We start from the raw sequence: 26619 nt of genomic DNA, 5'->3' as shown, positions 1-26619 counted from the left end.
TCCAAAACATGATGCGGAGGGGAATAAGAAGTCTTTTTTTCTTCTCACTACTAGTCAGGAAAATGTCCTTTTTCAAGCAGATGAACGACAGAGTGAACGAGAAGGATGGGATGTTTTTTTATTGAACAAAGTATAAAAATAAAAAAAAAAGAGAAGTTAAATCAAAGATTCAATACTCTTTCTGTGACAATGGGCGGGAAGAAGGTGTCGGTTTTGCTATAATAATAATATTAACAATAATAATAAATCAAACTCTGAATCTTTGAACAATGGTTGATCGATGTACGTATGGTATGTACATCATCAGACATAATATACATATATATAGGTTGTTATGTATTGTGCAATTTTATGTGCATTGTCTTCCAGTTTGTGTGTAAAATTGTGCAATTTTGACGGAAGGTGAGTGTAATTTCACTTGCCGTGTCTGGCAACACTGATCCCGATCCTATGTATGATTGGAAGTATAAAGTTGCTTCTGTGAACGTTCTTGTAAATCATTTCATTAACACTGGCAGCATAAACTATACAGGAAGTATAAGGACAGTGTCAAATTCTTTTTAAATTTAAGTCATAATGGCTGATGAGGCATCTGTTAAGTCGGAATTGATGTGCAAAGAAGAATTTGATTATGACTTACCTCAGGAAGATCCACTAGAAAGTAAAGGTTGGACATACGACCTGATGACTGACAACAAAGAATTAATATTATCTACAACGGAAGTAAAGCATACAATGAACAACGATACAGCTATGTATTCTTCGGATGTGGAACTAAACGTTGATAGGGTGAAATCAGATTTTGCAGCAGAAGGAGGTCCTGCATTTGAAAACAACATAGAAATGCTAAGAACAGTAGTGGTTCATGAGACTTGCGCGTGGTACTCCAATGACTCCCAACAACTAACAACAAAAAGTTTAAATTCAGTTCTGCCGGAGAGGTAATGTTCAATTTTTGATATAGTAATTGGCTCAGATTGACAGTACGGATACATGGGTTCGATAAGTTTATAGGTTAAAAGGAATACTTCACGATAAATATTAAGGTATGGGAAATACCTCGGCCTATGTTTAGCAGAAGGGGTCAGCTGTTTTCTCTAAAAAATATTACTGTTTTGGTAATTTCTGTTCACATTCGGTTAGTTTATGGTAGGGTTGGTTAGATTTGTTTTCGTTATGTTACGGCTAAGTACTTGCATCACTCCTGTAAATTTTGTTTTTAACGTGCTTCTGGACCCCTTGTACTAAACATACTCCGATACCTCGAACGTAAAATAATAATGCACAATTTGGAAACGACATGGCAAACATAGTCTAACTGTAGGCTATACCAAATAATAAGATCGATACCGCCCATACAAATCTTATGTATTTCGTATCTTCATGGAATATTAATTACTTTATTATTGATTTAACGTTTCTCACCAATTCTTGTATATATTTACAATGTGGGTGCTCGGCGATGGTGTTTCATTTATATAGACGCTTTTGTAAAATCTTAGATTGCAAGGAGGAAATTTATCTGAAAATTTTCTAAATTTAAACGTGAAATGTGTTATACTAGAACAAAAACTATGAATGTTTGTAATTTTACTCAGGATTTAGCTTGAATGACTCTGGCCTGGCTTTTTCGGAGAGACATTAAGAAAATACAAGAAAATTCTAACCATCAGTGGATGTTTGTTAATTCTAGAGAACCATACCGGTACTCATTGCTTTTCACGGAAGTCGATTTTTTATATTTTCAGCAATCATTTGTAGGGTATGCACTTTCATTTGTCGAGCTAACTTCCGCAGATGGCTGCCCTTAAATATTAAATATACGGAGAAATGAATAGAATCAATCGAGATGTGTTTGGGGGTAATAAAGGTTAGAAAGATTATCGCTGTAGAGTCAATAATAAGGGAGAAATGTTAAATTGTGTATTATATGTGTTCGTTGGTTGATGCGTTATGAGGTGAGGAGGCAGTAGCGCACGATCTGACAGTGTTTCAAACCCAGTGTATTATTAACTAGGGTTATGTACCGTGCTGTAATGCAGGCCAATATATAACTGTTGACCGAAAAATATAATAAGAGGTTAGTTGAATGTAAGAGAAGTCTAATGAATTCTGGAAAATGTGTTCTTGCGTGCGATATGCGCATGTATACTCATGTCCAAAATTATTGTCGCATGCTTATGTTTTTCTAGCAACATAATTTGATGACGAATTCGCCCGGTATTTCTTATAATGTTAGTATGTGTATAATCGGCAAAGATATCTATGTGGCAAATTTCGTGTCAAAAGAGCAGTAAATAAGAACAATAAAACGAAAATGAATCTTCCTTGTACATACAGCAACATTTTCACTCATTCTAATTTTCTCATTTATAATTCTTTCCCTACGAAAATTACCACAAATATACATTTCCCGATTATACACATAGTATCAGCATTAAAAGTGCCCCGCAGCATTATTATCAAATTATATTCTTACAAGAAAACAGTTATAGATATGCGACAATCATTTTGGACATGAGTGTACATAAAAATACAATAATGAAAGATAATTAATTAGGCATTGATTTACCTGTAACGAAGCCTTTAATTACACTATACAAAGTGAAGTGAAATGAATTATCTGAAGTCAGTGTGCTAACTCATGACAAGAAGCTATAGAAATATCCCGAAATTTACAACATCCACATATGTGTGAAATGTACGTTACTGATGTGCTTTGTTACTTTGGAAACAAATGGGCAAGCAATAAAAATGACCGGAATATGAAGAGGCCTGTCAGATATCTGCATATCATTAAAGTAGAGGTTTTCCACAATCCTAGTTTACACCTGTACCCACCATTGCTGACGGGCCAGATTCGTACGGACGCTCACTCACGCAAGTGCCCCTTCCCTGATTAGGTTAGCTAGCATCCCTTCTTTTCAGTGGCAACCTAACCTTTTTTTATTTTATTTTTTATTTTCGCATAAGAACATATGAAGTGAATATGCCCGAGAAATGCTAGTGCAACACCTCTATTGCTTTGCTATCACACAGGAAGAGGGCATTTTCGTATGCGTTTTGTATACGATAGGGGACTGCACCCCCAAACGCCCTTAACATACGCAGACAGGGCGGATTTCGTTGACGGATTTTTAGTGTAATTTCGAAGGTCTATCGTCCGTCACAGTGGCAAAGTCATGACTCAATTAGATATTGATTTTCGTTATCGTCACGCAAACTAAGCAATAAATTTGCGGTAAACGATACCGATACATTTAATTTTTCATAAAGCCAATTTGGGAAGCAAAAGGAAAATTTTGCGTTGCACTGCGATTGCAAAGTTGGGAAGACACGATCTGCTCTAATGTTTTAGTCATTAATGGGCAGTGTTTAATTTGCAATACTTAACAGTTTCAAAGTACTAATGTTGTGCAACAATGCTATAATAATGCATACAAATGTAGCAAAAGAAGCATGGAAATAATAAATATTTGTGATCAAGAGTGAATAGTGAAGGCCAGAAATGAAACAGTGATAATCGTAGGTAAAGTATATGAAAGTAAGAACATTTATTTTGTAATACAACGTTGAAACCAGATTCATGTGGCTCTTGTCCGGCGGCCGCTATCTGCGGCAGTTTAGCCCATTTTTCCATACAGGTTCACTTTATGGGCTAATTGCTCGTACACCATATAAGAATCATTGTACAAACAGCACTAACCATTATGTGCTAGATGGCCGGTAAAAACAACAAGATTCCTGGGGCAGGGCGCAATATGTTAGTGTAACTGGAAGCAAAGGGAAGGGTCGGTTCGGATCAGATGGTTCACCAAATGTAAGTGTACACATAAAGGAGGATAGCGCAACACTGTATATAGCATAAAATTACATATCTTACGTCTTCAAGATGTATTTTTATGTTCATACAAATTTTACATTAAGATCCTGAAATGTTTTCATTGCGTGCGTATGTGTATTCCGAAGTAACACAATACATTAGGAAAGTAAATTTCTTAACTATGTAGATTTCTTAACTCTCAAACATTTTTCTAGTTCCATGTCATGAATTTTGATACCTCGTTTCGCTTACAGTGATTACTAGCTACTTTTTGTGCGAATCCGTGCATAACATGCACATTACGGTATTTAAAATGTTATTACGAATTTTTTCTGTAAATTTTACAGTAAATCTCGACCAGTTACTGTTTGCCTATTGGTTGATCTTGTGTACAAATTCACACCGTAGAGCTTGTATACTTCAAGGTAGTTTTATGCAAGGCACCATAGTTTTAAAGAAACGGTAGGCTATATATCATTATTTGGTTTACCTTAACTGGGGATAAAGAAGTGTTGAAGAAGATATTAAAAATTTACTTTCTCTGTTAGGAAGTTAGAAAAATGAAACTCGGTTCGTATAGTAATTTATAATAGCAAGTTTACATACTGAATATTCTACAAATGATAACAATTTTTCTTTTGCCAGTTTTTCGTAAGTGAAAAGTGATAATGAAATGTAACTTACCTCAATACTTGATAATGTTATTCTGCACCGGAAAATATGACTCGGAAGAATTTTGAGTGTTGCCATCCATAGAAATTACAGTGTAACCAGAATCAGAAATACCCAAAAATCTAGGTTATGGCAGCGACTAGAAAAATTAACTCAACTGCTGTTGATGACTTATCACGGTGTCTGTGTTCCTTGTTGATTACCTTTTTAATAATATTTGTATTTTAATTCTACTGTATTACAATTATTTGTTTTGTACTCTTTATTACAAAATAAATATAAATTTCTTATGCCGGTGGCTCCTTCCGAAGAATCTATTAAAAGTAAACATGCTAATGTTATGAAGTCGTTTCTAGTGTCTGAGTCAGTAACTAAAGCTGAAGTTCTGTGGTGTTTGCAGGCAGTAATGGAACACTTGTCATTCCGATCTGCTTCCCGACTGGCAACAAATTTCAAGCTCATGTTTCCTGATAGCGAAATTTGTAGTAAGATGCAATTACAACGTACCAAGTTAGCTTATACTATCGTTCATGGTCTTGGACGACTCTTTAAAGGTGATCTTCTCAAAGAAATAGAAGCTTGCAAGCATTATGTTATTGGGTTTGATAAAAGCTTTAACAATGTCTCGCAAAAGCAGCAAATGGACCTTACGATTCGGTTTTCGGACAATGAAAGAAACCAAATGTCAGCAAGATATTTAAATTCAGTGTTCCTCGGACATTCAACGTCAGCAGACATTCAAGTTAGTTTCAAGAATGGTATCTTAGGTTTGGACTTCAAGAAAATTGTTCAAGATTCGATGGATGGTCCGCATGTTAACTTCAAATTTTTAACTGACCTGCAGAAATATCTTGCAAGTTCACCTTCAGATCCAATTCTTCTTGATATTGGAAGTTGTGGGCTGCATACTATGAATTGTGCTTTTAAAGCTGCCATGCAAGTAACAGTTTGGAAATTAGAAGAATTCCTAAGGGTGTCTTATAATTTAGTCAAAGACGTTCCAGCTCATCGTGCAGATTACATAAGATGCACACGGTCTTCTGTGTTTCCGAAAAAAATTTGCAGCATTAGATGGACAGAAAATTCAGACGTGGCTTCCCAGGCGATGGAAATATTACCGAACGTAAAGAAATACATACAGTGGGCTGTTGATGAGATGAAAGTACCACAGTGCAAAAGCTTTGATACTGTAAGACATTTCACAAATAATAACCTGCTTGGTGCAAAACTTGGCTTTTTCACAACATTAGCAAAAACTGTTGAACCTTTCCTGCGTACATTTCAGGGAAAAGCTCCATTAGCTCCTTTTCTTTACAACTGGCTCCAGGCCATAGTATTGTCTGTTGCAGTTCGTTTTGTGAAAGATTGTGTTTTTTAAGGCCGGCCATTGGTTAAGATTGATTTCAATAATAGCGAAAACTTAAAGCCTGCCAAGTTTGTAAACATTGGATACACATGAAAGGATGCTATACGAGAAGGCAATACCGTATCGGATAGACAGACTCTTGAATTTCGACAAGACGGTCGCGCAGGATGTCAGAAATTCATACTGAAAATAATGGACAGGTCACCTCTAAAATTCAACCTGACAAGAGCAATTTCTTTCCTGGATCCAAGTGTGTTTGTTATGGATGACACTGTAGCTGCAAAGAGATTGTCCGATTGCCTAGAAATTGTAGTATCCAAGAATTGGATTTCAGGAACATTAGCTGATGAAATCCAAGGTGAATTCAAAGTTTTTGCTAAAAATCCTCTTGTATTGGAAGCAATGAGGACTTAGGAAAAGTAAGAGATCAGATGACCATTGGATGGAGATGCTGCATTTAGGCGCATGCTCAATACATATGACTGATTTTGTGAAATTTCTCCTCATTTTATCTCATGGAAATGCTAGTGTGGAAAGGGGATTTTCATTCAACAAAGAATGTTTAATTGAAAATCAAAGCGAGTTGAGTCTAATTGCACTCAGGCAAGTATATGATAAAATTTCAGCTGTGGATTGTATTGATAAGTTTCCAATTACAAAGAGGGTTGTCCATGCTGCCCGCAATGCTCATGGAATATATGTTGAGTCTCTGAGGAATCAAGAAGAGGAAGAGAAGAAACAGAAGAAGAGAAATGCCATTAAGGATAAAGTTATTGATCTCGAGGCGAAGAAAATGAAGTTGAAAGATGTCAAGGAGAAACTGTCTGCAATTGATGAGGAGATTATTGGTTTGAGGTCTTAAAACATTTAAGTGGATGTGGTCTTAACTTCAGTTTGATTTTAGTGAACTACAAGTCTGTGATTTCAGGTTTTAAAACATTTCAGTAAAGTAGTGTTCGTTCCAGTAATTTGTGTTTTAGTAGTGGACTGTAAGTGTGTGTACTTTTGTGATTAGTATTAAGCTTAAGGTTGAAAGGCGATAGGGATAGACATTCCTCTTCTCGTTCTGTGTAGCAGTTGGTTACAGTGGAGTGGAAACGAACAAGGGAATTGAAAATAAGGCAAGTAAGTGATTAAAATTAGACTATTTATCTTCGCTAGTGTTTTTTTATTGCCTTTTTTAATAATGATCCTCTAGTCCACATTGCATTTCACTTGTAGCTTCTGTTTAAGCTTTGAAAAACAATGATATGCCAATTTTAGATCTCTAGAAATTTTCTGGAAAACCGGGAAATTTTCTGGAAAAGTCAGGGAATTTTGAAATTCCAAATGAGTGACCACCCTGGTCCATGATAACAAGAGCAAAACGTTTCTTTTACTTTCCAACCGGATATGCTCCCAACATATCAATGGAGATACAATCGCGTGGTCTTCGTGATGGAATAATACTTAACAACTTAGCCGGTAGTAGTTGATCTGGTTTCATTCCAGCACATGTAATACAATCCCTAACAAAATTCTTAACTGAGCTTCGCAATCCTTTCCAATGAAATGCCTTTGAAATCAGCGCTATCGTACGATCTGTACCTGGGTGTCCTACATCAGTATGGTACTCGGTGAGTATGTTATACACCAAAACTGGTGGTATGCAAATTTTCCACTTCTTGGGGTGATGAAAGTCTCGAATGAGCAGGATATCGTTTTCTAATTTATAACGTTGTTTCCAGGATCTGCTGTTCCGAAATTCTATTTCATCCCCTGTACCCTTTAAAACACGAAATATGTTTCTATATTCTGAACATTCTCTTTGAAGGTCCGCCAATCGTTGGGGAATTTATTGAAAACTTCATCCTGCAAACTTGGAACGAGTGTACTTTAAGCAGTCTGTGCTCGTGCAATGGAAATAATCTACTAAGCGCATCACAAAATTTATTATTTTTCCTTTTGACAAACTCTATGTCATGCTGGAACTCACTAATTTCTGCACTCCAACGGTATAACCTATTGTTCCAGGATTTTACACGCTTAAGGAAAAGAAGTGCTTGATCGTCAGTAACAATTTTGATGCGTCTTCCTAACAACATGGATTTCCATTTCCGCAAGGCGTAAATGACTGCTAGATATTCCAATTCCGAAATCGAATACCGACGTTCGCACGGGGTTAAGGTGCGACTAATGCACTGGATAATCCGCTGCTCATCACCCTGTTCCTGCCATAATTTAAAGCTTATGCCAACGGTTGAAGCATCTACCCGCACGTAAAAAGGTTTTGAATAATCAGGGTGTGACAATAAAATATTTGCACAAATATCATCTTTAATCTGATTAAAAGTTTTCTCGCATTCTTCGGACTACCGCCATTTCCGTTTCTGTCTTGACAAATCGTTTAAATGAGCAGCTTTGGTGGCATAATCCGGTATGAAATTTTGACACCAATTAAATAATCTCAATGCAGATTGCAGACTTTTGATATTAGTGGGCGTTGGTAATTCCCTGGCTGCTTTAGTAGTTTTTTCGTCTTTCTTGATCCCCTTTGGACTAATAATGTACCCTCAGAATCGTACGTCCAGTGCTCAAAACATGCTTTTATTAATGTTATATTGTATAACTTGAACTTAGCAAAAATTTGATCCAATGACTGTAAATGGTCCTGATATGTAGCGTTCGTGACCAAATTATCATCCACGTATCTTATAATTTTAATATGTAACTTAGGGCCTAACACATGGGACATCATAGCATTCAAAGTTTGTCCCGCATTTCGAAATCCAAAGGGTACTCTGATATTGGTAACACTGTTCTTCAAAATTGAACGCCGTATATGGTTGGGATTTGGGATGCAAAGTACAATGATGGTACGAGGAGTTTACGTCCAGGACCCTAGTAAATCGTTTTTGTAATTTAGCTAGCAAATCTTCTATTCGTTCCGGTTTAATCTGCCTCAAAACAGAGTGTTCATTAACAGGTCTCAAATCGATGTATAATCTCTGTTTATTATTCTTTTTGGAAAAACTTAAATAAGATTACTATGGATAGATTGACTGTTAGTGATGATTCTAAACTGCAACAACTTTTTGATCTCACCTCGTACAAACAGTAAATATTTATACGCAATCGGGTACTGTTTACAAACCTAATGTTTGTTGGTGTCCATTTTCATTTCATATTAAAGGCTCTTACACTTGCCAGCATAATTTGTAAAAATCTCTCTATACTGAAACAATAAATGAGACAACTGTTCTTTTTGGATAAGGTTTAACGTACTAGCACGATCAACAGTAGCTCTGAAATATTCTATTGATGTCTAAGGGCAGTATCTTCTCGACTAGAGCTGACGTTACCAACATGAAGGTGTTCTGCGCTAACGTTTTCTTCATTAGCTGATTCGACCGAGGACTGCACTGTCATTACAATCCTTTGATTCAATGGGGAAAAGGGAGACTACCACTTTAATGTTATCATACTCTAATGAAATGTTACCCTGACTAAGCTTAATCATACTTTGTAATTGTTCTACCGCGTTCAGACCCATTATAAATTTCTCATTAAGTTCGGCCTGAACAAAAACTTCTAACGTAAATGTAAGCAGATCTATTTCAACAGGTATGATAGTCCTGCCTCTACACTTTCTTTTAAATTTACCACTATAGTCTACAGTAAGAACATCATCAGTTGTTTGTAATTTAAGAAATGAGATCTCTTTCGTAATTTCTTTCCACAAATCATAAGAAGCCAACGAGGTGTCCGTCCCCGTGTCACACAATGTTTTCACTTCCATTCCATTTACGCGCGTGTTGATATTAGCAGCATACTGCCTGCCATACGCTCTGACTATTGTTTCTTCAAATTTATCTCCTTCAGTATCGCTTCCTGGGGCCACGGCGGGTCAGTGGTAGAGCGTTCACCTCTGGTGCTTGGGGTCCCGGGTTCGATCCCAGCCCTCGCCAAGTTAACTTTGTGGTGGACAAACACCGTGTGCGTGGGTTTTCTCGGGGTTCTCCCGTTTCCTCCCACTTTCTTCATTCCACCATTTCATTCATTACTCATCATCGTCTCCTTTAGCCTAACCGGCATAACCGTGGGACGTAAAGCTCAAAGATTTTATTTTCAGTATCGCTTCCTTCTTCCTGATCTAAATCTGAGTCAGACTCAAATGTAAAATTTCGAACGCGGAACACATTATTGGGGATTTGGTTATTCATTATCTCGACGGGTATCCCACCTCGAAACCCGTCTTCATTCAGTTTTCCAAATCTTCGCGTGATTGTTCCTGGGTTCGATTCTGATTTGATCCATTGTTATTTTGGTTTCTCCAATTCTGCCGATTATTTCCGCGGCCTCTCTTGTTCTCTCGGCGTTTCCCTGACCTATGATTATTATTGCCACGCCAATTGTTATCCTTATCACTACAAAGTTCTTCCGTTCGATTCTGTTCATTATTCGTCTGCGTATTTTCCTTATTATTCTCCGTGCAACCTTGGTTTTGTCGAGTAGCATTGTTGTTATTTCGTCTGTTATTACGATGCTGATATAGTGTGACATATTTGTTGTCTTAGCTTGCTGCACACGAAACGAACGATTTTCTTTGTAATTCTTATTATTGTATGTATTGTAACTCCCTTTCACATTATTTTCTGCTACCCTTAACAATTCAATCCGAGCGAATCTAGCCAAAAACCGGTGAAAAAGTGCACGGATGCAACGCCAATTCTTCATGATACCTTCGTGGTAAATTATCAATAATACTTGCAATGATTTTAGGAGGAGAACTTTCCGAATTTAATTCTCTCAATAACTGATGCTGTTTCGTGGCGAAATTGCGAACATTATCATGGGTCTTTTGATCGAACCGCCTACTTCTACAAGAAGGGATCTGGCTAGCAACAATAGTGTCTGAATCAAACATGTCTATTAATATCTTTTCAAACTTAAAGAAAGTTTCAAATTCTCTTGGATAATTAGCAACCCAGTCTTTAGCCACCTGTTCGACAAGACATGGGAAAATATGAACCAAATCATCTTCATATATGCCTACGACTCTGGCTTTTTCTTTCAAATCCTGAGTATACGAACGCGCAGTTGTACTATCAAGGACCCCTGTATTCTTTGGTAAATATTGCAAGTCTCTGACTTGAATGATAAGCTTAGGCTTGGAAACTACGAGAATATACTCGTTTTACACTACTATCAGATCCGTCGGATTCGAATCCTTCACTCTGATAATCTGAGTCGTGGTACTCGGTATCGTATTTATCCCCTTTACGTTGTGACGTACGTGCGTTAGTCTGTAATTGTCGCAATTTATCCTCGATATGTTTCTGACGTGCTAATAGTTCGCAATTGACTTTCTATTCTATGCATTTGCTGAGTAACATCTCGATCATGTTCCGATTTTACAATAACAGCGGGCTGTTTCTCAAAATGCTCAATTATCATTTGAACAGTAGCTTTATGGTGTTCCCTAAAACTTTCTAGGGTTTGTTCGATCTCATCTGATCGTTCACTGTTCAGTTTTAAAATTTATCGGTACGCTTGCACTTCCTCACGTATATCGCCTGTCTTTTCTGCGAGTTCCTTTACATATCCATTTAACTCGTGTGTGTCACCCTGCTGCCTGTACATGCGAGAACTAATAGTTTCACATTTTATATCTGTATGCATCTGTTTTCTTTCTATTTTTTCTACTTAACCTTTCACACCTTGTATTTCCTCTTTCAAAACATCAATTTTACGCTGTTGCGTTTCAGCAGCCTGTCTACACTCAATCTGCACCGCTTGAGCTTCCCGTAATTGCTCAACGCTTTTCTTATATTTTGCACTACCTGACTCAACGCGTTTGGTTAGACTAGCTAATTCCAGACGTACTTCAATAATCGTGTTATTGGTCGATATAATATCACTACTGAAATTATCAAATCTACTGTCAAATCTACTTTCTAATTTGAGTCTATTCTGCATGCAATCGTTCGCTAGTTTAACTATGGATCATTTACATTCATTTGCTGATTCTGTTATAGACTGTTTGCATTCACCTATTAACTCATCTACTCGTTCGCTATTGCTTTCTAATTTCTGCTCTAACTTAGCAGGCTCTTTCTCTAATTGCTCCGTCAACATAGTTTCAAATTGTTCTAAAACGCTAGCCTCCATATGTATATAGATTATGAGCAACTAATTCACAACACAAAAGCATAACTGTCTAAGTTTAATACGAAAATAAGAAACAGGCACTTAAAAGATGAAACTCTAAGAATTTTGATATTACAACTTTTAGCAACCAATCCTTTCTATTCTTTTATTTCGAAACTCAGGTTTCACTTTATGAAATACTTCAATGTAAAATTAATGCAGATATAAACTAGTACTATATACAAAACATTTTCTCTTATTCATAAAAGCATAAAAAAGTGCATGGTGTAAAACATGTATGTGTGTGTGTGTGTATAATCAATCAGCTGTTTGCTATCCACTCATATCTACATAGCATCAGAAATCAATATAAAATTTTCACGAGCTCTACTTAGTTTGTTTCTTAATATCGAAATGAGTTTACCCATATGAAGAACATTACATTACTTACTTTTTAAGTTTCTGAGCTGTTCCGTAGCTGAGCGGTTAGCGTACGCGCCTTTGGCGCGGAAGACCCGGGTTCGATTCCCGGCGGGAGCTCATGTGGTTCGGATTCCACGTTAATCAGTAGGTCCACGTCTCATATAGCCTCGCTTCTGAACGGGACGTAAAACTCAAAATCAATCAATTACTTTTTATGTTTATCTATCCCATTTCTTTATTTTAATTATTTTTGTTCCCACATCAGCTGAAGGAAATTGACTGTCAACACTACGCTAATCAAGTTCAAAACTCAACACGTTATATGTATAACTAATGGTACTGTAAAAGCAATTGTCCGAAGATTACTATAAGTTTGTCCGGAATACGGTCCCCATGTGGTTTAAATCGTGTTTTCGCCGTCGTTAAAATTTTGTAAATATAATTATAACACTTACATTTGCTTTCTTCCTCGCTTGACGATTTAAACTTTTCTCTCTTTCTCTCGCATATCCATTCCAGCTCTGTCACGACGAAGAACGATTTCCTTCCATATCTACATTTTTGTCATAGTCCGAAGCTGGGAAGACAGCAGACAAAAATATAAGTACCGTAAAATGAAAATGCGATCTAATAACTAAACTATGCACAAGTAACAATAAATCGAAATTATCCTGAGGATGAAACCACAAACCCTACCTAAAATGTGTAAAGAATGTAATGGCAATTAATATGATTTATACTACATAAAAAGTAACATCAAAGATCACAAACAAACGAATAAACGTTTCCTCCCTATAATGATAGTGGCTTTTACGTCATTGAGATGGCAACGCGATCAATAAATTTCTTAATTACTCACAATAATCTTCGACCGGTCAGCTGATTCGCTGTAGGTGCCGTTGCCTTCGCGTCGAGTCCTACTTGGATGGAGGGGGTCCACAGAAATGTTCCTGATCCGCAGCCTGTATAGTTCCAGGAGTATATTGTTAAGCTTTGTGACAAATGACTTAAATTTCTCCACACTGAAAAGTCGCTGCACTCTTGCTCAATAATGTATATTTGATCTCGAAAACTTTTGTTTGCACTGTTATTTAAAAGAATGACACTGAGACGTATATAATGAGTGCCCAATCACTGATACTGAACTACAAAACTTTACTTTAACATATCCAAGTAACAATTAAATTTGCGATAGCTCATACAGGGGTGCATATACGTAGAACAAGGCACCCCACGCGCCTTCGTGGGTGGTTTCCCGAGCGACTACCATAACGGGTCTTGCAACTACAATAAGCGTTCGTGCGTAGCTCTGAGGGTTCTTTTAACAAACTAAAGCTTGTATATGGTCAGCCAAGAAAATCCCGATTTTCATACCTAGCATCAAGTCCATAATTATTGTCCAATTAACTCTTAGATATAACAGTGCGTAGGTGAAGGGTGATTGTCCCGTAAGTCAGATGTAAAGAAACAGTCACCAGAAATGCAGCACTCACGTGATAAGAGTCCTTGTTTCTTCACCATATTTAGCCGTACAATCAGAGTTAGGCTTGCTAACACAAATGTACAAAATACCAAACTCATTGAAAGAAGCTTAGAGATTATTCCTACATATGCGAGACTCGGCTAATATAGTTCAAAATTTACAGTGTATTTTCCAATCTCGTTTCAATTCGAAAAATTGAGCTTAAGGTCGGTGATATACTTGATAATAAATTAGTATTAAAATGTGTTCGTTTTATTTGAACCCGCACAAATTTATACACTACATTTTAGAACAGGCATACCAGAACTGGTTTCGAATCTGGAGTAATATCACTATTTTTTTAATTATATACATAGGTCTCAATGTTATGCTTTTGTTCATAACGCACACGAATGCAATCGAAGGTTTTCGTACTAAGAATATACTGTGTGTAAGTGACGGCAGTCTTCTAGAACGGATTTCCTTGTCCGTCCGTCTGTCAATGGGTATCAGAGCAAAATGGATAAAGAGATGTAGAGGAACCTTTTCTTGCAATTAGTTCAGCCTGGAAAGAATAGGCTTTGTCTCCTTACTTAACTCTGTATTCAACCAAAATTGGTTCAAATTAACCATTTCAAATTTCGGCGTTTATCGCTATAGAACGAAAATTGTAATATAGCGGGAAGTGTTTCTTTCCAAACGATTCAACGTCTTAACACAACTTTCATGGCTATCCAATGTACTTTACTAAACCAAAGATAGTTCAAATGTACTATTCCATCCAGTTTCAAAAGTGATTTCCGTATTGAATAAACGGAGAATGCCTTCATGATGCTGTTTTTTAGAAATATTTGAGAGTCCATCAAATAGATTCAATTTTGCCCGTTAACCGTATACTCAAACAGAAATTTCTCCAAACTAACCATTAGTTTCTGACTTAACGAATAAAACAATAGAACAAAACGGTAACCGAGAACGATAATGACTGTTTGCAAACGATCCTGTGTCTATACACAACACATAATCACTGTCTACAACAATCTGCCAAAATGAGAGGTTTTTCAAATTCTTTTTTACTGTCAGTTGCAATACCGGTTTCAACGTGTATTGCCGTAGGACGAAAACGGTAACAGGGAAGGATAAGCAGTTTGCTGCTAATAGTTAAGCGTTTTAAAGTAACATAGCGCTAATATCCTGGATAGTAGTAGTATTTCTGGTTTCAAAATATATTTCCGTAGAACGGATACTGTAAATGCTATCAGGAAGCGACTTTTTGCATTGAATGAAGCATGTCAAGCATAGGTTCCATCTCCTGTGTTGTAATCTTATTCAAACCAAACATGGTTAGTACCATCCATTTCCGGTTTGAAATTTCTTCGCCAGAGAATGGAAACAGCAAGGAGACGTCTTTCAACAAAGCATTCAGCGTCAAACATGACTCTTGGCAACACTCTATTAAAACAAGAAGTGGCTCAAATTTAATATTAATTTACGTTTCGATACCTATTTCTATATGGCAATCGCTGTAAGAGTTATTGAACTGCGTTTTTAGTCAGCTGAGCGTTCTAAGATAAGGTTCCAAATTTTCCACTAACCCCTATTCTAAGCAGAGCGAATGAAATTAGCCATTTCTGGTGTTAATATTTGTCATCATAGGACGAAAACGATCACAGACTGTAACAAACTGTTTTTACAACCGATTGAGTGTCTCGACTGAAACAAACTCGGAAGTTGTGTAAAGTTTCTAAACAGACAATTTCAATACTGATATCTGTAGTGTAATGATGACAAGAGATATCGAAATACGGTTTCGTACGAAGGATTCATCTTTTCAGTAATAGGTCCATCTCCTCTGTTAACTCTATGCAAACCGTAAGCATTTCAAATTAGCCATTTCCGGTTTCAACATTTATCGCTACAGAGCGGGAAAAGTAAGAGAAAGCGAAAGGCGGATTTTTGCAAACAATTGAATGTTTAAATTGATTGTATCGTGATTACTCACACAACTCTGCCAGAAACGAACATGGTTCAAATTTATTCTTACATCCGGTTTTAATATATTTTTAAACTTTTATTGCCATAGAACAAAAATTACAGCATATAACCAGAATCAATTTTCTGCCAGCGATTGAGCATTTGAATAGAATATATAATGAATATTCTCGACAGTCAGATTCGGAAGTAGTTCAAATTTACTATTAAATGCTCGGCTTCAGTACTAATTTTCTTAGAGGAAGAATGCTAAAATCTGTCAGGATTCTCTTTGTTATAATCGCTTCTCCATTCAAATAGTATGTTCATTTACTCCCTTGAAATTCAATTCGGACGGGAAGTGGTTACAATTAACCACTTCTGGTTTCAATATTTATCGTCACAAAACAAACACGGTAATACATAGTGAAAAGCGTTTTGTGCAAACATTTTATCATCTTAAACGTACAAATCTCTACTATTCACAGAACTATATCATAACCACAATTGCTTCAAACTTACTCTTACTTCCGGTTTCAATACTGATTTCCGTAAGGCGAAAATGGTAAGAAATATGATATCTGGTTTCCTACAGCTTGCCTGGAAACGATCTATCTTTCTCGTTAAAACTCTGTTCGTACCGGAAGTGGTTAAAATTATCCGTGATGGGTTTCAACTTTTATCGTTATAAAACGAAAATTGTAACAGGAATCGAGGAGTTCTTGTTTTGCAAATGATTACTACTTCTCTTATCTGATTTTCATAGAAAGATACTGCGTAAGATGTCGAGAAACTCTTGTGAGATGGGATCAGCGTCCCAACGATTCGTTCTGCCTCCTTTAATTTTCTGTTCAAATTCGAAATGCTTCAAATTAACGAATCTTGCAATATTTATCTCTGTAGAAGTAACAGAGTAACGGATGGCAAGTAATAGCTTTTTGAGATGGATCCAGCATCCAAAGAACAGATTCTATCTTAGATCTTGTTACTCTATGGCAAACAGTTGTTACAGATGTAAAAACTTTTACACTTGTTTAACTCTTGTGTTGTATAACATGTTTGATACACCCCACCATATTGATACTGTTAGTCATACATAAAAAAACTTGTAGCAATGGAACAGATATTTGGCAGAAGTTGTGTGAATGGTTAAAAGAAATATGCCGCCTTCACTGCCATTAATTTAAACATTTATTCTGATTTGAAGTATTTTCCTAGTGCAAAGGGGTGTTATTTTGTTCGTCTTTCAGCCAATGATTTATTTTAACCCCGACAACCTTTTACCATTCTGCAATTTACGTTTATTATTTCACACATTCCGCTAAGACCGTATCACTTGTACATAAATTCAAATATTTTACAAATTTTGTAGCTTTTCAACTTGATTATAGTTGTCTTAGTATAAACAAAATGTTTCTGTGAGTTTCTTGAACACCTTATTGGTCCTTCTTTCCATTTGTATGCATTATTTTGAACGCTTCTTTCCCTGTACTAACTACTTTATAAAGAAAAGCTAAAGATATTAGCTCTCTGGTAAATACCAGGACTAACAATAAAAGCGTAAGTTCATGAGTTTGTGTCCCGTTTGGGTCAATTTTTGGTATGTAATTGTATATTCCTTAGTGCATGAATAAATATGTTCAATAAAGTTTCGTCCCGTTCATTAAACTTTTATTAAAATGTGTCTCCCCAAAGTTTACAAGTTTGTAAAATTCCTAAGTTTAATACCAGTAAAATCATGTAGAAGAAATTTGCTTTGGATGCATAATAATTTATGTAATTGTTGGTTGTTGCTGTAATAAAAGAAATAAATTTATTTATTAAAATGGACCTATCACGCAGCTACAGTTTTACTTGCAATAGATCACGAAGGAGAAAATATCTGTTAACCAGTTTTACAAAATGTCATCTCAACTGTAAACAGTTCTTAAGAAAGGCCAAATTGAGAAAGGGATGATCTCCTCTGCCTCAACTTAAATTAAACATAAGTGCAAGTTATCAATTTACATTCCTCTCCACAAGGACGTTTTTTTTCGATTTAGAAAAATGCAAAGATAAGCGTTTTCCTAATTCAGCATGATCTACTAATCCTCATAAATATGATTTAGGTTCTTTTTTTAAATTGTACCTTTCGGAAACATTAACCTGCACAGTTGTGCATATTCGGCCGATGTTGTACATATTGTTGATTCTATCTACCTGCACGATTGTGTGTGAGAGCTGAAAGTATTAAAAATGGTTTTCAACACACAGGAAATGCTTTAATTTTGAATAACTTACTTAGCGTGAGATGAACAAAAAGAAAGTTTGCGTCGCTATATGTATAGTTAATGTTCACAATAGAAAGACATCACAGTTAATACAAAAATATTGAATTCGATGTATCTACGATAGGCAGATCACATCCCTTGTGTCAGTAATACGCATGGGAACTGCAAAGTTCTTGTGAAAGTTGCTATGTAAAAACGATAAGATAATATTATACAATACGATATTCTAAAAATGGTTGATAATATTACAGGTTGGCATGGCCAGATGAGAAGTTAAATTTCTGAGGTGTAGGATTTCAGGTTTGGTTAATCACTGGGTGAATGAGTTTCGTATATTCCTGAATGTGTACTGAAGTTTAAGATGAAGTATATATTTTATTTTGTTGAGCTGTTAACATTTGCTGCTAAAATTACACAGTGAAATTGCTATAAAAGCTTCAAATGAAGGTCACGTTCGTTGCCAATAATTAATTCCTTTGCTCTTCATTAATAATTTCACGAACGTGTGTTCAGTAGGTTTTACCCGCTAGTTACCTGCTAACATATTTTCACGGGGGTGCGACCTCTGCAACAAAATGTGCAGAAAACAAATGCTTCACTTCAACATTGGAATTTCACAGGTCGTTCAGTAAATAACCGGGGGCAAGCTTCCGCTTATTGTCCCTGGTTCAGGATTTGTGCAAGATCTCGATCTTGATACTTACTTTAATGAGAGGTGGGCCAGTTTCAAGGCGCATTTCTGTAAAGGAAATGGACTTTGACTGAGATAATATAAATAAAATATATACTTTCTTCGGAATGCTTTTGTAAATTCGGGAAATGATTTTCGTACAACTTTACTGTAAATGTGTTTTTATGTTGTAACGGTTTAGAAATCTCTAGTGTTCGTGACAACATTAGGCATATAGCATTATGTAACTTTTATTCCGTGAAGTTTGTGTTTAAGAAAGGAATATTGCGAACAACGCGCTTAAAACTACGTAGCTATACTTAATGTAGTAACGCTGGAATGAAACGGTAGAAGAAATAGTTATTCTTTCATGTATTTTCCTAAGAAGTAGAATGTTCTGTGTAAGTGAAACAGCACGTCCGGAAAGGATAAAAGCGTGATTTGAAAGAGAAATGAAAATACTTTGTTTCCTTTTAAATAACTTTTAAGTCGTATTCTAGAAACTGTTTTGCAGTGTTTGACGTTCCACGTGTTAAAACATGTAAAGAAGCCTATGAGTTGATTTGTAGTTGTATGGGTTTACACAACATCCGCTTGAAAACGTAGTTTTACGAAAATTTATTGTAGCCTAGCAAAATTGTAATCACTTAAATGCATTAGAAAATGCGTGAAAAAATTATATACATTACATATTCATTTTATATCATATGGTAAATTTATATATTTAGAAATCTACGGAAATTCCCCGCTTTCATCTCTTAAGGCGTAGAACACCTGCTTCCTGATATTGAGTGAAGATTTTGTATGGCAACTTTCACCTCCCTAACATAAACCAATCGTCAGATGCTCTGCTTTCCGCGTAAAATTTAAATCTGCTCTCTTAGTTGTAGGATCTTCATTCTAATAGTAGTATCATGAAAATTGAAAGAAAGAAGTTTTCTAGCTGAGATACAGGTGCTAGTTTCAGTGTAACATTTAATTTCACTCAATTCACCCATTTCCATAGTAACTGCCAGATTAGCTAGATATCAATTTTGTAGACTGAGATATAGTATGCAGCGTTCATTATGTCCCTCTTGAATGTTTTATTTCACAAAAGACGGGTGCTTGCGACAGTTGTTTAAAAAAAATGCAACAGTCCTCTCTAGTGGGAGAGACCCGTCAGGTTATAATTTTTGACCTACAAATTTAACTCTTAAATTATGTTTTCTTTTAGGTATTTTGTAGACTTTCACTCAATCATCTATTACGTCAAGACTATCGTAGGATCATGGCTCATGGCCCGTTTTGTTTCTAGTAAAGCAGTGAATTCATATGCGTCCGCAAAATTTCCCTAAAGTGTTCCAAATGTGGGAAATTTCCGCTCTAATTGGTTAAAAGGTATTTTCTTTTCTTAAAAAAATCCCTTTTTATCGCGAATATCTCCCCTTTGAAATAAGATACGATCATGCGAATGTTACTAAAAAACTTTGCTTCATGGTGAAGAGAATGAGATACAAAGAGTGGCCCTGGAATGAATAGTTTTGATGCTACAGCCGATTTATATATTTTCCTTGATAATACCTTTTTAGTGAATTTCTATATTATCATCATCATCAAGACTGTTCACTGTGGGAACATGAAATGTACCTCGTTTTCTTTGCCATGAACCAGTCTTTCAAACGGTACCACTCGCGTTTCTCTAGCATGTACCAATGTGGAGAAAATTCGCGAAAAAGGAAATTCTTGTCAAAAAATTTCTTTTTCCCCATTTTGGTCCCCTCTGGCCGGCTCCTGTCAACCCACAGAGCCCCCAAAAAATCTCGACCATACTACATACTATGTGCAATAACCGTACGACGTTTCAATGTTATATCTTGAAAAATAAGAGAGGAAAAAATATTGCCCCATGCGCATACAGTATCAGCATTCCCCTTTGTCAGCAATGGATAACCCATTTTTATATAAAAATTTGCTGATTCATACCTAATTATCGTAGAGATTGATACACCGTTTTGTTTGTCCAAAACCAGTCTTTTGAACGGTAAAACTTCTCTAGCATATACTATAGTGGAGAAATTCGCGAAAAAGGGAAATTTTAATCAAAAATACCCTTTTTCCCGAATTTAGGCCCCTCTGGCCGGCCACTGTGTCAACCCCCAGAATCCCAAAAAATTTCAAACATACTACATACTATGTGTAATAACTGTACGAAGATTCAATGTTATATCTTAGGGATGAGTCAGGAAATTTGTATATAAAAATGGGTTATCCATTGCTGACATATGGAAAAGGTGGTACTGTCTGCACATGGGGCAATATTTTTCCCTCCCTTATTTTTCAAGATATAACATTGAAACGTTGTACAGTTATTACACATAGTATGTAGTATGTTTGAGATTTTTGGGGGCTCTGTGGGTTGACACAGGGACCGCCCAGAGGGGCTCAAAATCGGGGGAAAAGGGATTTTTTGACTACAATTGCTCTTTTTTGCGAATTTTTCCCACTATGGTACATGCTACAGACATGCGAGTGGTTTCGTTTGAAAGACGGGTTCATGCCAAAGAAAAGGAGGTACGTATCATGAGTATAGAATATATAGTGATAATACTGTAGATACTTTACTAAAGTAATTGACTAAAAATGTGTAAAAAATGAAAAAATAGCGAAATCGAGTTTTCTTTGACACACGTCTGTTGACTCTAGCAACATTAGTCATACCTCATTTTCTTCAGCGTAAGGCAGCCTTCAAACGGTACCACTCAAATTTCGCTATCGTGGACCTGTGAAGAGAGAAATGTGGAAGAGGGAAATTTTTTTCTTTAAAAACTCCCCTTTTTATTTTTGGACGAGATTTTCCCGCTCCTGGTGCCCGATAGGAAAATTTGATTGATACATTTTAAAAGCCTGTCCCATAACGAAACCAACGAGGGACAAATCGTGATTCTAGGGTAAATAGTAATGTCAGGGATTTTTTGAAAAACTTCTCAAATATAACCTATTTTAAACCCATCGTCCATGTTTGTGACGTCACTGCTCCCAGATAGAGCGCGCGAGACTGCAAAATGCCCATAAAATATTTTCTATGATGCTTCCATATTTGAATGAATGCAAAAAATCCGGTCTAAAAAAGCTTTAGTAGAGACTTACAAAGGAAACTCCGATGGTCGACGCCATGGCACAGGTGTTGTGCCATCATAATTTAAAAGGGTTAATTGTTTTCTCGTCTTTAAAATACCCATTTCAATGAACATAAAATGAAATGGCGCTTAAATATAGACACCCAATATAATAAATAATTTATTTCAAACAGTTTGCTTCCTGTCTTTTATAATGTGATATATAACATATTTCTTTCATTTTTCGGATTTTAGAGTGTAGTATTTATCTTCACACGCCCTTTTTACATTTAACGTAAAAAACAATAATGGCTAAAGTGTTTCATAATGCTAATAACACTCGAGGGGCATTGTTTCGAAAGAAGACTTGTGATAGCAGGATTCCAAACCCAGTATAGAATTTTGATTCCTCCGAATGGCATTACACCATATTATTACAAATTTAAATTCTATGTTTTGAGCACATATATACATGCACTAGTAATGATCTAAAATTGACGGACATGCTAATCGTTGTCCACGTTACCTTAACGTTGAATTATGCAATCGTAATATCATGTGTTTCAAGTAAATAAAAAAATTAGAGGGAATTCAAAATTTGCCGCTTCTCAAAAATATTTATTTAATAAGATTACTTAAATATGTATCAGATATAATTACGTACCTATATATCAATAGATGCAAAGATTGTAGTACTTATTAAAATTTACTATCTCAAAGTATCAGTATATATAAAAACGCAGCTAGAGCTTGGTATACTGATTGAAATGGCGTATTTTGTGAAAAATTTTAAAAGTTGTCCCTTTCTTTGTTTCTTTCCGATCATAATAACAGTTTTTGAGTAATTGTAATTGCAAGAATTTCATCCGATTTTGAAACATTCTGACAAAAAATAATTGCATATAAATATTTTTAGTGACAACGGATCCATACTTTCACTTATAATAATGAAATGCTTATTCGACATAGCACAAAACATATATGTTGGTATGTACTTGAGTTACATCTTACATCGTATATATAAAGGATTGTACAATTTGAATTAGTAATGCAAACTACATGCTCTTATTTTCAGAATAGAGAGATATGGAAACTCCTCAATATTCCTGGCTTCCATATTTCTACAAGATTTCGTGTAATAGAACAAAAATAAAATGTAATTTTATTATCAAATATAGAGAATGATTTTATTTCTTTATTGTCACCTATTAATTAACTCCATTAACATTTCGTTGTTTGCTGAATTTCTTACAGGCAATATAACCTATTTGCTCCCCATGGAGAAACAAATACGTCTATAACTTTCAAGGAAACAATTTCTCATTTAGATCAGAAATCTCATATTTCGAAAAAGTTTGCCAGAGGATGCAATTGGTCACGTTTGTCAAGATATAGGCTACCACATAAGAGTGAAAAGCGTCAAACGTACCGAAAGAGTGATAGACACTATAATCAAAATTCAACTTTGTCAAGTCAGGAGTTAATACATACAGGTGAGAGATCCCTCTGTTGCGAAGAGTGTGGACAGATGTTTAGTCAACCTTCAGTCCTAGCAACGAAAACGTTGACACACAGAAGTGAGAATTCCCACATTTGTGGAGAGTGTACAAATGGAATTAGTGCTCCCTCCAGTTTGACTGCACACATGTTAAATCACACATTAGCAAAACCTAACACATGCCAAGAGTGTGGAAAGGGATTTACACAGCGTTCATCTTTGGCTACACACATGTTAATCCACACTGGAGAAAAAGGTCAGAAATGCCAAATGTGTGGAAAAGGATTTAAACGTCGTTCACATTTGGCTGAACACATGTTAACACACACAGGAGAAAAAGCTCACAAATGTAATGTGTGTGGAAAAGGATTTAAACGTCGTTCACATTTGGCTCAACACATGTTAACACACTCAAGAGAAAAAGCTCACAAATGTCAAGTGTGTGGAAAAGGATTTAAACGACGTTCAAATTTGGCTATACACATGTTAGTTCACGCGGGAGATAAATTTCAAACGTGCGAAAAATGTGGTAAGAGATTTTTTCTTCCTTCAACATTGGCTTCACACATGTTAATCCACACAGGGGAAAAAGCTCACAAGTGTGAAGAGTGTGGTAAAGGATTCACACGACGCTCACAATTGGCTGAACACATGTTAACGCACACAGGAGAAAAAGCTCACAAATGCCAAGAGTGTGGTAAAGAGTTTAAGCGACGTTCTGATGTGACTAAACACACGTTAATACACACACGCGAAAAACCTCACAGTTGCCAAGTGTGTGGTAAAGGGTTTAAACTACGTTCGAATGTGACTAAACACATGTTTGTACACACTGGAGAGAAAGCTCACAAATGCCAAGAGTGTGGAAAGCGATTTAGTTTTCGCTCCGACTTGAGAAAACATATGTTAATCCACTCAGGGGAAAGACCTCACAGCTACTAATGGTGCAGAAAAGCATTTAGACGACGTTCACATGTGGCTAAACAGAAATGCACCCAGGAGAAAACCCTCATAAATGCAAAGAGTGCGGAAAGGGATTTAGTAGATGTTCACATTTGGCTACAAACATGTTAACACACACGAGAAAGTCCTCACGAGTGTCAAGAGAATGGGAAGGTATTTAATCGAGTTCAAGTTTGGCCAAACGTAGTTGAAAATCTCAAACCTAAAGAGTGGACAATGGCATTTTCTTAAATTTCACATGTTAGTATACGCAGGGCTAAAGTCTCGGACGCGATAAAGTCTAAATCGACAGTTAGTGAAAGTTTATATTTAGCAAGTTACATGTTAAAACAACTCATGGACAAGACACATGCCAAAAGTGTGGAGTAGTGTTTGCATTCAAGTTTCGCAAGACATGTTACAACAAATAGGTGCAAGACTTTTGAAAATCGAAGAACGTGCAAAGGGATTTGATTCGAGTTAAGTTTAGCAAGACATTTTAATATACAGAAGTGGAAATCTTCACACATGCGAAAAGTATGGAAAAGTAGTTCATCTACGTTCAGGTTTGGCAGGACATTTTAACACGTAGATGAAAATATCTCACACATGGCACCACAGGTAAAAGAAAGATTTATATGAAGCTCACATTTTGCAACGCACTCGTTAAAACACAAAGGGAAAAACATACTACATAGTAATGAATGAACTACAGCGATCTAAGTATATAAAAACGATTTTATTAAAATTTTTATTTAGCAATAGATTTATTGATAAAGATGGGTAGCAACTGCTGGTATCAAGACTTTCAAGGATGATTTTATAGAAGTTCCATTTTGGAAAGACATCCAATACAGGTAAAAAATCGTGAAAAATATGCGAAAATCGTCCACTTAAAATCTCTATTTTTTTGTAGAAAGACGTTGTAAGATATGTTAAAGAATTCACTGAAGCATCATGTTTATACATGAAGGGTGCAATCACGTTAGATACGTGGTAACACAGAAGTGCGAAACATCTTATTTGTCAAAAGAATGCGATAAAATTCAATATCGTGTTCCTTACGTCACGAACTAAACGTTTGTGCGTACAAAAGAAAAATAATTGAGGGATATTTAAGAAAATTTCTATAAAAAAGACTCTTCTCGTGATTCTTTTCGTTATTACGTGGCAACACTGCAAACAGGGTGAATAACGAAATGCATTTGTGTCGTATTTTATGTTTAACTAACAACAGAGGAAATATGTATTTTAGAGTCTTCACGGGGTTCATAATAATTGATTTTCATGAAAGTATGAGTATGACTTTGGATCAATGTCCCGTTTCATTTTTCTACAAAAAACGTGATACAAATTATTCTAGTTGATTTTCTCATTCAATATATTATGTCAGATTCCCAGTACTAAGAAATCCCTTAGGAAGGTTTTATGGTTTGTTCGTCCATGTTATAATAAAAAATATTTCAAAGCAATAATTGTAGTGTTGTGTGGTTACATTTTGTTCCTTTGAAAATAATTGAAGAGCTCCTTTCCAAATACCACTTAAGTCGGTTTCTCTCAATTTTAAACTTTTTATGTTATTATGATATTGTGGATGAGATGCACATATTAATCTTGAATAAACTGCAAAACTCACTAGAGTCTCACTGGTGTAATGGCTTAAAAACTACGTTTTTTGCAAAGTCCATCTTAGTCATTGAAGTGTTTGGTGTTTCCTGTAAATTTTAAAAATATGACTTAAGTGGTATATGGAAAGGAGCTCTTCAATTGTTGTTCTATTCTACGATGAATACACTCCCAAACATATCTGCTGGTATGGGAAGTTTTCAAACAACTCTCGAAGTTATTGGGTAGGGCATGTATTCTTATTACATGCGCACACAGATAATTGCACTTATTACAGTATGTAATATGTATATTTTTAATTGCAGTAATATTAAATAATTTGTTATATTCTTTGTGTTAGTGTCTGTAAGTTGATAATAGTAGCACCTTTGCTCTGAAATACACGTATTCTCAGTTATTCTGGAGAGGAATGACAAAAAGAAGCCAGACAGACAGACGACAATTGCAACAACAAAAGGGATAATTGTGAAAAAATCGAAAATTCAGTCTAATACACTGCCTATAAAACGAAACTAAAAATTTCAGGTTAATTTACTGCGGCCAAAGACTGGCACTCCAAAATTGCACCGCTTAACATTAATTTGCTTCCATATTCCTACAGAAAACGACACAAATACGGTGTATCTCTGGTTTTTCCAAAGTTTCACAAAATTACCACGATTGCTAAGT

General features: G+C 35.8%; 1 protein-coding gene across 1 annotated transcript; it reads left to right on the top strand.

The window, feature by feature from the left end:
- Window positions 1-434: 434 nt before the first annotated feature.
- LOC145690731 (uncharacterized) lies at window positions 435-24775 on the top strand. The gene is made up of 2 exons (XM_081765911.1): window positions 435-941; window positions 23139-24775. The coding sequence occupies exons 1-2, from the start codon at window positions 577-579 to the stop codon at window positions 24322-24324; spliced, it is 1551 nt and encodes a 516-aa protein (XP_081622037.1). The 5' UTR covers window positions 435-576; the 3' UTR covers window positions 24325-24775.
- The last annotated feature ends 1844 nt before the right edge of the window (window positions 24776-26619 follow it).

The sequence above is a fragment of the Thermobia domestica genome, chromosome 7, assembly GCF_964235325.1.
Source record: "Thermobia domestica chromosome 7, izTheDome1.hap1.1, whole genome shotgun sequence".
In the NCBI taxonomy this organism is placed as follows: domain Eukaryota; kingdom Metazoa; phylum Arthropoda; class Insecta; order Zygentoma; family Lepismatidae; genus Thermobia; species Thermobia domestica.
The sequence above is the reverse complement of the archived record's forward strand: the minus strand, read 5'-3'. Positions and strand labels throughout refer to the sequence as shown.

Excerpts from the sequence above, each read along its gene's own strand:
- LOC145690731 (XM_081765911.1), top strand. The coding sequence starts at position 577 with ATGGCTGATGAGGCATCTGTTAAGTCGGAATTGATGTGCAAAGAAGAA. Across the intron at positions 942-23,138 it reads AATTCAGTTCTGCCGGAGAG|GCAATATAACCTATTTGCTC; the intron begins GTAATGTTCAAT and ends AATTTCTTACAG.